Here is a 14,534-nt window from a genome sequence, read left to right as displayed (position 1 = left end):
GTGGGAGATTGTAATTTCCCAAATATTGATTGGCATCTCCATAGACTGAGGGGTTTAGATGGGGTAGAGTTTGTTAGGTGTGTTCAGGAAGGTTTCTTGACAAAATATGTAGATAAGCGTACGAGAGGAGAGGCTGTACTTGATCTGGTATTGGGAAATGGACCTGGTCAGGTGTCAGATCTCTCAAGTGGGAGAGCATTTTGGAGATAGTGATCACAATTCTATCTCCTTTACCATCGCATTGGAGAGGGATAGGAACAGACAAGTTAGGGAAATGTTTCTTAGGAGTAAGAGGAAATATGAGGCTAGCAAGCAGGAACTTGGAAGCATAAATCGGAAACAGATGTTCTCGGAAACGTACAGAAGAAATGTGGTAAATGTTCAGGAGATATTTGCGTGGGTGTCTGAATAGGTACGTTCCAATGAGACATGGAAAGAATGGTAGGGTACAGGTACCATGGTGTACAAAGGCTGTTGTAAATCTAGTCAAGAAGAAAAGAGCACACGAAAGGTTCAAAAAACTAGGTAACGATAAGGATCTAGAAGATTATAAGGCCAGCAGGAAGGAGCTTAAAAATGAAATTAGGAGAGCCACAAGGGTCCATGAGAAGGCATTGGCGGACAGGATTAAGGAAAACCCCAAGGCATTCTACAAGTATGTGAAGAGCAAGAGGATAAGACGTGAGCGAATAGGATCAATCAAGTGTGACAGTGGAAAAGTGTGTATGGAACTGGAGGAAATAGCGGAGGTACTTAATGAATACTTTGCTTCAGTATTCACTATGGAAAAGGATCTTAGCGATTGTAGGGATGACTTGCAGTGGACTGAAAAGCTTGAGAATGTAGATATTAAGGAAGAGGATGTGCTGGAGCTTTTGGAAAGAATCAAGTTCGATAAATCACTGGGACCGGACAGGATGTACCCCAGGCTACTGTGGGAAGCGAGGGAGGAGATTGCTGAGCCTCTGTCAATGATCTTTGCATCATCAATGAGGACGGGAGAGGTTCAGGAGGATTGGAGGGTTGCGGATGTTGTTCCCTTATTCAAGAAAGGTAGTAGGGAGAGCCCAGGAAATTATAGGCCAGTGAGTCTTACTTCAGTGGCTGGTAAGTTGATGGAGAAGATCCTGAGAGGCAGGATTTATGAACATTTGGAGAGGCATAATATGATTAGGAATAGTCAGTATGGCTTTGTCAAAGGCAGGTCATGCCTTATCAGCCAGATTGAATTTTTTGAGGATGTGACTAAACACATCGATGAAGGCAGAGCAGTAAATGTAGTGTATATGGATTTCAGCAAGGCATTTGATAAGGTACCCCATGCAAGGCTTATTGAGAAAATAAGGAGTTATGGGATCCAAGGGGACATTGCTTTGTGGATGCAGAACTGGCTTGGCAACAGAAGGCAAAGAGTGGTTGTAGACGGGTCATATTCTGCATAGAAGTCGGTGACCAGTGGTGTGCCTCAAGGATCTGTTTTGGGACCCCTACTCTGTGATTTTTATAAATGACCTGGATGAGGAAGTGGAGGGATGGGTTAGTAAATTTGCTGATGACACAAAGGTTGGGGGTGTCATGGATAGTGTGGAGGGCTGTCAGAAGTTACAACGGGATATTGATAGGATGCAAAACTGGGCTGAGAAGTGGCAGGTGGAGTTCAACCCAGATGAATGTGAGGTGGTTCATTTTGGTAGGTCAAATATGATGGCAGAGTATAGCATTAATGGTAAGACTCTTGGCAGTGTGGAGGATCAGAGAGATCTTGGGGTCTGAGTCCATAGGACACTCAAAGCTGCTATGCAGGTTAACTCTGTGGTTAAGAAGGCATATGATGCACTGGCTTTCATCAGTCGTGGGCTTGAGTTTAAGAGTGGAGAGGTAACGTTGCAGCTATAGAGGACCCTGGTCAGACCCCACTTAGAGTACTGTGCTCAGTTCAGGTTGCCTCACTACAGAAAGGACGTGGAAACCATAGAAAGGGTGCAGAGGAGATTTACAAGGATGTTGCCTGGATTGGGGAGCATGCCTTATGAGAATAGGTTGAGTGAACATGGCTTTTTCTCCTTGGAGTGACAGAGGATGAGAGGTGACCTGATAGAGGTGTATAAGATAATGAGAGGCATTGATCATGTGGATAGTCAGAGGCTTTTCCCCAGGGCTGAAATGGCTAGCACGAGAGGGCATAGTTTTAAGGAGCTTGGAAGTAGGTAAAGAGGAGATGTCAAGGGAAAGTTTTTTTTTAAGTAGAGAGTGGTTAGTGCGTGGAATGGACTGCCGGCGGCGGCGGTGAAGGCAGAAACGACAGGGTCTTTTAAGAGACTCCTGGATGGCTACATGGAGCTTAGAAAAAAATAGAGGGCTATGAGTAAAGCCTGGGTAGTTCTAAGGTAGGGACATGTTCGGCACAGCTTTGTGGGCTGAAGGGCCTGTATTTTGCCGTATGTTTTCTGTGTTTCTATGTTAAAGTGAGAGGGGAGAGATTTATAAGGGTCCTGAGGTACAACTGTTTCTACATTGCATGTCATAGTTATAATGCAAAGGAAATTACAGTGGCATGAGAGAGGAACTGGCCAAAGTTGACTGGAAAGGGACACTGGCGAGAAAGACAGCAGAGCAGCAGTGGCTGGAGTTTATGCGAGAAGTGAGGAAGGTGCAAGACAGGTATATTCCAAAAAAGAAGACATTTTCGAATGGAAAAAGGATGCAACCGTGGTTGACAAGAGAAGTCAAAGCCAAAGTTAAAGCAAAGGAGAGGGCATACAAGGAAGCAAAAATTAGTGGGAAGACAGGATTGGGAAGTTTTTAAAACCTTACAAAAGGAAACCAAGAAGGTCATTAAGAGGGAAAAGATTAACTATGAAAGGAAGCTAGCAAATAATATCAAAGAGGATACTAAAAGCTTTTTCAAGTATATAAAGAGTAAAAGACAGGTGAGAGTAGATATAGGACTGATAGAAAATGATGCTGGAGAAATTGTAATGGGAGATAAGGAGATGGCAGAGGAACTGAACGAGTATTTTGCATCAGTCTTCACTGAGGAAGACAGCAGTATACTGGGCACTCAAGGGTGGCAGGGAAGAGAAGTGTGCGCAGTCACAATTACGACAGAGAAAGTACTCAGGAAGCTGAATAGTCTAAAGGTAGATAAATCTCCCGGACCAGATGGAATGCACCCATGTGTTCTGAAGGAAGTAGCTGTGGAGATTGCGGAGGCATTAGCGATGATCTTTCAATAGTCGATAGATTCTGGCATGGTTCCGGAGGACTGGAAGATTGCAAATGTCACTCTGCTATTTAAGAAGGGGGCAAGGAAGCAAAAAGGAAATTATAGACCTGTAAGCTTGACATCGGTGATTGGGAAGTTGTTGGAGTCGATTGTCAAGGATGAGGTTGCAGAGTACCTGGAGGCATATGACAAGATAGGCAGAATGCAGCATGGATTCCTTAAAGGAAAATCCTGCCTGACAAGCCTATTACAATTTTTTGAGAAAATTACCAGTAGGCTGGACAAGGGAGATGCAGTGGATGTTGTATATTTGGATTTTCAGAAGGCCTTTGACAAGGTGCCACACATGAGGCTACTTAACAAGATAAGAGCCCATGGAATTACGGGAAAGTTACATACGTGGATAGAGCATTGGCTGATTGGCAGGAAACAGAGAGTGGGAATAAAGGGATCCTATTCTGGTTGGCTGTTGGTTACCAGTGGTGTTCCACAAGGGTCCGTGTTGGGGCCGCTTCTTTTTACATTGTACGTCAACGATTTGGATTATGGAATAGATGGCTTTGTGGCTAAGTTTGCTGATGATAGGAAGACAGGTGGAGGGGCCGGTAGTGCTGAGGAAACAGAGAGTCCGCAGAGAAACTTGGATAGATTGGAAGAATGGGCAGAGAACTGGCAGATGAAGTACAATGTTGGAAAGTGTATGGTTATGCACTTTGGCAGAAAAAATAAATGGGCAGACTATTATTTAAATAGGAAAAGAATTCAAAGTTCGGAGATGCAACGGGACTTGGGAGTCCTCGTACAGGATACTCTTAAGGTTAACCTCCAGGTTGAGTCAGTAGTGAAGAAGGCGAATGCAATGTTGGCATTCATTTCTAGAGGAATAGCGTATAGGAGCAGGGATGTGATGTTGAGGCTCTATAAGGCACTGGTGAGATCTCACTTGGAGTACTGTGGGCAGTTTTGGTCTCCTTATTTAAGAAAGGATGTGCTGACGTTGGAGATGGTACAGAGAAGATTCACTAGAATGATTCCGGGAATGAGAGGGTTAACATATGAGGAATGTTCGTCCACTCTTGGACTGTATTCCTTGGAGTTTAGAAGAATGAGGGGGGACCTGATAGAAACATTTTGAATGTTGGAAGGCATGGACAGAGTGGATGTGGCAAAGTTGTTTCCCATGATGGGGGAGTCTAGTACGAGAGAGCATGACTTAAGGATTGAAGGGCGCCCATTCAGAACAGAAATGCAAAGAAGTTTTTTTAGTCAGAGGGTGGTGAATCTATGGAATTTGTTGCCACGGGCAGCAGTGGAGGCCAAGTCATTGGGTGTATTTAAGGCAGAGATTGATAGGTATCTGAGTAGCCAGGGCATCAAAGGTTATGGTGAGAAGGCTGGGGAGCGGGACTAAATGGGAGAATGGATCAGCTGATGATAAAATGGCGGAGCAGACTTGATGGGCCGAATGGCCGACTTCTGCTCCTTTGTCTTATGGTCTTATGGAACAAACCCTTTGGCCGAACTGTTCTCTGCCTACTAGGACTGCAATCCAAGCTAGTCCCATTTGCCCATGTTTGACCCATATCACTCTGAGCCTTTCCTATCCATGTACCTGTCCAACTACTTCTTGCTAGAGCTGTTAGGAGTGGTTTAAACTAATATGGTAGGGGGATTGGGACCAGTATGATAGAGCTGAGGGTGAGCCAGCAGTTTTACAAATAGATGACGTAATTTGAATGTAAAGAAAGAGAAGCTTTCTTTTTCGATCTTTTTTATTGAGTTTCAAATTGATAAACATAACAGTAATGATACAAAGTGATCGGGATTACATTAATAACGGTTAACGTATACAGACACAGACTCCGAGTATCATATTTAATTTAAACCTCCCAATCTCTTAATAACTGAACATGAAAAAGATTTTAAAAGAAGTTTTTACCCCCTACACTAAAAACAAAACAAAACAAAGGCTGGGCTGCCACATTTCATCAGTTAAAATCATTATTTGCCATTAACTCTGCTCCTCCATACACAAACAAAAAGTTATTGAAAAGGATTTGGAAAAGGTCAGCTTACATCATATGAAAATGTTGAATAAATGGCCTCTAAGTTTCTTCAAATTTAACCAAGGGATCAGTGGTACCACTCCTAATTTTTTCCAAGTTTAAACATGCTATAGTTTGGGAAAACCATTGAAATGTAATAGGGGATTAGAATCTTTCCATTTAAATAAAATGGATCTTCTGCCTATTAATGTAACAAATGCAATCAAACGACAAGCTGAAGGGGATAAATGACTAAAGTCTATCATTGATAGTCCAAAAATTGCAGCAATAGGATGAGGTTGTAAATCAATACGCAAAACTAGTGAAATAATATCAAAGATGTCTTTCCAATATTTTTCCAAAAGAGGGCGAAACCAGAACATATGTGTCAAGGAAGCTACCTCAGAATTACATCTGTCACAGACAGGATTTATATGGCAATAAAAACGAGCTAACTTATCCTTAGACATATGGGCCCTATGAACCACCTTAAGTTGTATCAAAGCTTGTCTAGCACACATTGAAGAAGTGTTAACTAGTTGGACAATTTTTTCCCATTTCTCTGTGGGTAAAGATACCTGAAGTACTCTTTCTCATTCATTCTTAATTTTGTCAGACATACCTAAATGTATTTTCGTAATTAAATCATAAACAATTGCTATTAAACTCTCCTGATAAGGGTTTAAACCTAAAATATCTTCTGTAATTTCAGTTTCATGTGATATCAGAAAAGTAGGTAAAATAACCTTCAAAGAGTTTCTAATCTGTAAATATCTGAAAAAATGTGATCTAGGCAAATTATATTTATTAGACAACTGTTCAAAGGACATGAGACAATTATCCATGAATAAATCACGAAAACATATTATTCCCTTCGTTTTCCATAAAAGAAAAGCTTGATCAGTTCCGGATGGTTGGAAGAAAAAATTGGGTATAATAGGACTTGATAGGATAAATTTATGCAATCCAAAAATTTAAGAAATTGAAACCATATTCGTAGTGTATGTTTAATTACTGGAGTACAGAATCGTTTGTTTATTCAGTTTAGTAAGTGCAAAGGGAAGCAAAGCCCCTAAAATAGAATCCAATGAGAACAACGTTCTGATTCACACTCGAGGTTCACCCACCTTGGACACTGAATTTCATCCAAATCTTGTGTCCGGAACTTTAGATATCAAATATTAATTGCCCAATAATAGAACCTAAAGTTCAGCAATGCCAAATAGCATCCTTTTTTTTAATTTCTGTAAATATTTCTTGCTTAATCTAGGATTTTTATTCTGCCATATATATGAAGAAATTTTAGAATCAATAATATCAAAAAAAGGATTTAGAGATGAAAATTGGTACCACCTGAAATAGATACAATAAATTTAGGTAAAATAATCATCTTAATAGCATTGATTTGACCAATCGATGGGGACAATGGGGACCATTTAGTAAGCAGTTGTTTAACATGATCAATTTAGGGTAAAAAGTTAACTTTAAATAGATCCTCATGCTTCTTAGTAATTTTAACACCCAAATAAGTAAAATAATCAGTAACCAGTCTAAATGGTGATTGTCTATAGATTGGAACTTGCATATTTAATGGAGAAAGCTCACTCTCATTAAGGTTCAATTTATAACCAAAAAAACTACTAAACTGAGCAAGTAGTAATATTACTGCAGGGATGGATTTCTCTGGATTAGAGATGTATAGTAACAGGTCATCTGCTTATAATGATACCTTATGCGTCTCATTCTCACGAATAATGCCAAATATATTGGGTGAATCACGAAGAACGATTGCTAAGGGCTCCAAGGCAATATCAAATAGTAAAGGGCTTAAAGGACAGCCCTGTCTAGTACCTCGAAAAAGCCTAAAAAAGGGGGATCTCTGATTATTAGTAAGTACAGTAGCCAAAGGTATATGATATATCGATTTAATCCAAGATAAGAATTTTGGGCTAAAATTAAATATCTCAAGGATGTTAAATAAATATTCCCATTCTATTCTATCAAACGCCTTCTTGGAGTCAAGCGAAATAACACATTCTGGAGTTTTAGATGAAGTGTGTACAATGTTCATCACCTTCTAACATTAAAATTTTTATTTCTTCTCCCGTAATGGGTGCATCTAATGTTAAACATTCATTAAGTGGTAATTTCGGAATATCCAATTTTCCTAAAAATTCGTGCATTATGGTAGAATCGTCAGGAAATTCTGATTGGTATAAAGAGGTATAGAATTCTTGAAAAGATTTATTAATTTTGTTGTGGTCAACCGTCAAAGTACCATCCCGTTTACGAACTTTAATAATCTGACGTTTAGCCGAAGCAGCTTTCAGTTGGTTGGCCAGTAATTTACCCAATTTATCACCATGTATATAAAATTGACTCTTAGTTTTAAGTAATTGATTTTCAATTGGGGATGTTAATAACAAACTATGTTGCATCTGAAGTTCAACTCTCTTTTTGTAAAGCTCCAAATTAGGAGCAGCAGAATATTTTTTATCAATTTCTTTAATCTTATCAACCAATGTATGTATTTCATTATTAATTCATTTTTTTCAATCCAGCAGAATATCAAATAATTTGCCCACAGATATATACTTTAAAAGTGTCCCATAATATCCCACTGGAAATTTCTTCCCTAAAATTAGTTGAGAAGAAAAAAGCAATCTGTTCTTTCTTTAATAAAGTTAACAAAATTTAAGTCCTGAAGCAGAGTAGAATTGAACCGCCATTGTGTGGCACTGAAAGTTACATCAGTTAATTTGATTGATCGTTTCAGGGGCGCATGATCAGAGACGTACTCACAGGCAATAACAGATGAAACTAATCGAGAGTCAATAAAAAAGTAATCAACTCTAAGAGTAATTCTGATATACATGAGTAAAGAATGAGATCTCTTTATTCTTGGGATGTAAAAACCTCCAAACTTCTAAAATTCTGGAGTCAACTAAAAAGGAATTAATAAAAATAGTGGATTTGCTTGGAAGTACATGACTGGGCGCAGACCTGTCCACATCGAGGGATTCAGGCAACAGTTAAAATCTCCGCCCATTATCAACGTATGTATATTCATTTAAATTAGGAAGAGATGCAAATAAGTGCTTAAAGAATTCAGGATAATTGGTATTTGGTGCATAGATATTAACCATAACAACTTTTTGGTTATAAAGTAAACCAGTAATTAACAGAAATCTACCATTCGGGTCTGAAATTGTTTCATAGTGAACAAATGAAATCAAGGAATCTATAAAAATAGAGACTGCTTTCACCTTAGCCTGTGAATTGGAGTGAAATTGTTACTATTTCCAAATCCTTAAAAAACACTGATTATCCTCCTTCCTTACATGAGTTTCCTGGGCAAAGATAATCTGAGCATTAAGAAGGAGAAGCTAATGATTGGATACAGCTGCAGACAGAGCAAAGAGTTAAGTTGCACCACAGAGGTAAGATTCATAAGGATGAAGAATGCAGGATTGAAGGTGCTGGATGTAAAAGCGCGTAGCAGTCGAAATAAAGTGGATGAACTTGTGGCACAATTAAAGATTAGTAGGCATGATGTTGTGGGCATCACTGAGTTGTGGCTGAAAGACGGTCATATTTGGGAGCTTAAAATCAAAGGATGTACTTTATCGAAAGGACAGGCAGGAAGGCATAGGCGGTGGTGTGGCTGTATTAGTAAGAGATGGAATTACGTCTTTAGAAAGCTGTGACATAGAGTCAGAGAATGTCGACTCTTTGTAGCTGGAGTTCTGAAACTGCAAGGGTGGAGAAAAAACATTATGGGAATCATATATAGGCCTCTAAATAGTAGCCAAGATCTGGGGTTGAGATTGCAAAGGGAGCTGAAAAAGGCATGTAATAGGGGTAATGGCAGAATTGTAATGGAGGACTTCAATATGTATGGGGATTGGGAAAATCAGGTTGGTGTCAGATTGCAAGAGAGGGAATTTTTGTTGAATGGCTTTTTAGAGCAGCTTATGCTCGAGCCTACTAGTGGAAAAGCTATCTTGGATTGGGTGTTGTGTAGTAACCCAGATTTTATTAGTCAGGTTAATGTAAAGGAACCTTTCGGAGGCAGCGATCATAATATAATTGAATTCATACTGAACTTTGAGCGGGAGAAGCATAAGTCACATGTATCAGTATTGCAATGGAATAAAGGGTATTACAGAGGCATGAGAGAGCAGCTTCTCAGGGTGATTGGAGCGGGATAATTGGCAGGGATGACAGCAGAACAGAGGTAGCTGAAGTTTCTGGGAAGGCGCAGGATGGATATGTCCCACAGAAAGAAGTTCTCAAATGGCAGGGGTATTCAACCGTGGCTGACAAAGGAATTTGAGGACTATTATCTAAATGTGGAGAAAATGCAAACATCAGAGGTGCAGAGGGACATAGGAATCCTTGTGCTAGACTCCCAGAAGGTTAATTCACAGGTTGAATCTGTGGTAAAGAAGGCAAATGCAATGTTAGCATTTATTTCAAGGGGAATAGAATATAAAAACAAGGAGATAATGCTGAAGCTTTATAAGACATTAGGCAAGCCACATTTGGAATATTGTCAACAGTTTTGTGCCCCTTATCTCAGAAAGGATGTATTGTCATTGGAGAGAGTCCAGAAGAGGATGATCCCAGGAATGAAGGGTTAATGTATGAGGAGCGTTTGGAAGCTTTGGGCCTGTATTCATTGGAATTTAGAAGACGGTGTGGGGATCTCAGTGAAACCTACCGAATGTTGAAAGGACTATAAAAGTTGGGTGTGAAGCGAAAGTTTCCTATGGTGGGGGTATCCAGAACTAGAGGGCACAGAGTCAAAATTGAGGGGTGACTTTTTAGAACAGAAGTAAAGAGGAATATTTTTAGCCTAAGAGTGGTGAATTTGTGGAGTGCTCTGCCACAGATTGCAGCGGAGGCCAAATCCATGGGTATATTAAAAGCAGAAGTTGTTAGATTCAATATTAGTCAGGGCATCAAGGGATATGGTGAGAGGGCAGGTATATGGGGTTGAGTGGTATCCAGATCAGTCACGAGAAATGGTGGAGCAGACTCTATGGGCTGAATGGCCTTATTCTGTTCCTATATCTTAAGGTCTTATGGTCTTTTATAAGTTGCTAATGTACCTTTTTTAAACAGTTCCTCTGGAAGATCATTCCATACACTGACCACTCTCAGGGTGAAAAGATTGGCCCTCGGGTTCCTATTAAATCTCTCCCCACTCACCTTAAAACCGTGCTCTTTAGTTCTTGATTCTTCAACCCTACAAAGCACATTTGCTCATTTCTGACCCTAATAATTTTATATGCCTCCTATAAGATCACCCCTTATTCTCCTGTATGCCAATGAAAAAAGGTGTCCTGATCTGTTCAATCTCGCAGTACTTCAAGTCTTGGCAATGTCATTATAGATCTCTTCTGCACTATCTTTTCTATAGCAGGGTTGACTAAAACTGAACAGAGTATTTGAAATGCGGCGTCACCAGTGTTTTGTACAACTACAATACAAGATCCTCATTTCTATACTCAACTTCTCGAACTGAGAATGACAATGTGCCAAAAGCTACCTTCACCGCTCTGTTCACTTTCAATGCCACTCCTAACGAACTGTGAGTTTGAATTTCTAGATCCCTCTCTTCTTTAAAACACCGCAGGGCTCTGTCATTCACTGTCAAAGTCCTATGCTCATTTGACCTCCCAAAATGTGACATCTCACACTTAATAAAAAATTAAACTGCTGTCTCTCTAGGGCAGGAGTTCCCAATCTGGGGTCCTCGGACCCCTTGCTTAATAGTATTGGTTCATAACGTAAAAAAGGTTGGGAACTCCTGCTCTTGGGGATGGTGCATGTGTGGAGTGAGCTTCCAGAGGAAGTGGTAGAGGCGGCTACAGTTACAATATTTAAAAGACAGACACGTGCACATATGGGAGTGGTTTAGAGTAGGGGTTCCCAACCTTTTTTATGCCATGGACCACTACCATTAACTGAGAGTCCATGGACCTGCAGGATGGGAACCCTTGTTTTAGAGGCATATGGTTGAAAAGTAGGCAGATAGGACTAGCTTGCTTAGGCATCTTGATCAGCATGGGCTGAAGGCCCTGTCCCATGCTGTTCAGCTATGAATCTAATCGCTGATGGGGTAACCCCCAATTCAAATGGGGCTGGAGAGCAAGTTCAGGCCCATATCTGAGTGAAGCAGTGAGTTTAGCTGGTTCCTTATTGAAAATTTATTTTAATTGATGCATAGCAACTGTACATAGCAACATAAAATTCTTTTTAACAGCATATTCCAGAACATCCAGACCAACAGAAAATGGAAGAGGCAATCCATGCCAATTGGGAGGAATTACGGGGTAAGAAAAGCCTGTGACTTTCCCCGGGAGGTCAGTGCCTACTTCTCGCAACCTTAGAATATTTATGACAAAAGGAGGCCATTCTCCCCTTTGGATCCTTGCCAATGTCGAGAGCATCCTGCCTAATCCTACCTTCCGGCGTTGTCTGTAGCTGAAATGGTCATGGCTCATATACACATGCGTGTGTTTAAATGTGATGAAGCATTGGGTGCTCTGTTCCAGATCCTTGTCACTCTCTTCTTCAAAGACACATTTCTCATTTTCCCTTAATCTTCAACCAATGAATTCTCTATGCAAATAGGCTTGAAGTGCTCCAGTTTGCTCCCACATTGCCCAAGATGTGGGCTGGAGGTTAATTACCGCTGTGGTGCAGCTGAGTGGCAGAAAATACGCAGAGCTGAGGAGAATGTGCAGGTTGAAGTAGGGTAGGGTAGAATAAAAAAGGGGGATTAATGTAGGAACACACACACAAAATACTGGAGGAAACCTGCAGGCCAAGCACCATCTATGGGAAAGAGTAAACAGTCAACTTTTTGGGCCAAGACCCTTCATCAGGACTGAGTCGACTGTTTACTCTTCCTTAGCTGTTATCTGGCCTGCTGAGTTCCTCCAGCATTTTGTGTGTGTTGCTTGGATTTCCTGCATCTGCAGATTTTCTCTTGTTTGGGGTTAATGTAGGATTTGTGTGAATGAGTAGGCAATTATTGGTATGGTCTACAATGGATAAGAGTACTAAGAGATGTGTCTGTTAAGCTTTGTGGAAGCTTTTAATGAATTCCTCGTAGGAGGTTGGCTCACAAGATTGAACTAAATAGGATTACTGGTGTAGATTGAAATTTATTGTTGGACAAAACTGAAGAACATTAGGTGGATAAGTCCTCAGGGCCTGATACAATATACCCTGAGTTGCAGAGAGATGCAAGAGATGAGATTGCTGGGACTTTGAGTCCTCTGTAAGCACAAGTGTTGTCCTGGAGGACTGGTGAACAGCTATTGGGGAGAGTTTAAACTAGAATTGTTGGAGGGTGGGAACCGAACTGAAGAGACGAAGGAAGAGGCCATTGGCTCACAAATAGAGAAAGCTTAGAGACAGTGCGAGAGGGAGGATAGGCAGGTGATCGAGAAGGGATGCTCTCAGACCGATGGTTTGAGATGCCTCTGCTTTAATGCAAGGAGTATTATGAACAAAGCAGATGAGTTTAGAGCGTGGATCGGTACTTGGAGCTATGATGTTGTGGCCATTACAGAGACTTGGATGGCTCAGAGGCAGGAATGGTTATTTCAAGTACCAGGCTTTAGATGTTTCAGAAAGAACAGGGAGGGAGGCAAAAGAGGTGGGTGCGTGGCACTGCTGATAAGAGATAGTGTCACGGCTGCAGAAAAAAAGGAAGTCGTGGGGTGGTTGTCTACAGAGTCTCTGTGGGTGGAAGTTAGGAATAGGAAGGGGTCAGTAACTCTACTGGGTGTTTTTTATAGACCACCCAATAGTAATAAGGACATTGAGGAGCTATAGGGATACAGATTCTGGAAAGGTGTAATATTTGTTGTGGTGGGAGATTTTAATTTCCCAAATATCAATTGGCACCTCCCTAGAGCGAGGGGTTTAGATGGGGTAGAGTCGTTTGGTGTGCTCAGGAAGGTTTTTTGACACAGTATGTAGATAAGCCTACAAGAGGAGAGACTGTACTTGATCTGGTATTGGGGTGGCATTAATGGGCCTGCTCAATTCTATATCAACCTCCTGCCTTTCCTTAACAGGTTCGGCCACTGCAAACAGCTACAGCAGTTTGTACAAAATGACTGTGGATAACGTAGCCCAGTATCAGTTGAAGAAAGAACTGCGAGTTCACCAGAGACAGAACAAAAGAACAATGGAGACAGGACAAATGGATGGACACAGCAAAAGAGCAAGGATGTGAAGGATGATATCATATGTCCAGAGACATTTCTGCAGGATAGAGCAAATCGTCTGCACTGTTTGCTGGTGAAGTGCTCGTTAATGGATAAAAACTGGCTGCTGCAGTCCCCTGGCAATACGGGTATAAACTGGGGCAGGTACAAAAATTGTCACATGTATATCAAAACATACAGTGAAAGTGATCTTAACGGAGACTGCAGCTTGGCACCATCTTCAACTGCTTTTTTGAAGAGGTTAAAGCTGAACAAAGCATTCTGAATGATTGGCAGAGTTCATTCATGTGCATTTTGTACTCAGTATCAGTGGACAGCTTTACTCCACTTTTGGTAACTGCACTTCCCTTTGGCCCTCAAACCTGACCTGATCATTCAAAGAGTTTGTAATCGATCTGTGATAATAATCTAGTCATATTTTACCCATGTACCTTAATAAACTTGGCTGGCGCAATATGTTGACCTTGGGTTTTAAATTAATGATTAAGTTGGCAGTTGTCAGGCTGAAGTTGTGGTGGTGTGTTAGGTTCCTGCTGGTGGAAGGGGTAGTTTGAATGTCCAAGCTTGGTGGGTCCACCAAGATGTGTTTATCCTTGAGCTTCCAGGTCTATCCATTTGTTGATATTCAGCGATTGTATCTGTACTGGTGTGAATGTGGAACCCATTAAAACCCATCAGATTCATTTCAGAAAACATTGTAAATCGCTATAAAGAATATGCAACAATTAACTAAAAACAAACAACAAAAAGGTGCTTAGTGATGAAGTTCAAATGAAAATAAATAGCAAAAAAGCTTAAAGTCTGCCTGGGCTGACTTGTTTTTTAAAAAAAGAGACATTTTCCATGTTTACTTCAGATTCCAGCATCTGCAAGTTTTGTAGTTGTTACTGGACTAACAACAAAGGTCAGAACTGATTAAACCAGAGGTAACTGGACAGTTGTAAGCAAAAGTTTGTGAACCTTTTGCAGTTACCTGGTTTTCTACATTAATTCCTCATAAAATGATCTTCA

At 40.6% G+C, this 14,534-nt stretch overlaps 1 protein-coding gene across 2 annotated transcripts in view; it reads left to right on the top strand.

Moving 5' to 3' along the window:
- wdr4 (WD repeat domain 4) overlaps positions 1-14,326 on the top strand; it is a 67,648-nt gene extending 53,322 nt beyond the window's left edge. The window contains exons 9-11 of one of the 2 annotated variants that reach the window (XM_063050185.1): positions 8,618-8,711; positions 11,543-11,612; positions 13,371-14,326. In XM_063050185.1, coding sequence (XP_062906255.1) covers positions 8,618-8,711; positions 11,543-11,612; positions 13,371-13,531 — 325 coding nt within the window. In that variant the 3' untranslated portion in view covers positions 13,532-14,326. The remainder of the gene's footprint in view (positions 1-8,617; positions 8,712-11,542; positions 11,613-13,370) is intronic. The other variant, XM_063050184.1, reaches the window with a different exon arrangement.
- The last annotated feature ends 208 nt before the right edge of the window (positions 14,327-14,534 follow it).

Source organism: Mobula hypostoma, chromosome 6 (genome assembly GCF_963921235.1).
Source record: "Mobula hypostoma chromosome 6, sMobHyp1.1, whole genome shotgun sequence".
Classification (NCBI taxonomy): Eukaryota; Metazoa; Chordata; class Chondrichthyes; order Myliobatiformes; family Myliobatidae; genus Mobula; species Mobula hypostoma.
Note: the sequence above shows the minus strand (reverse complement) of the source record. Positions and strands in the feature narration are given on the sequence as shown.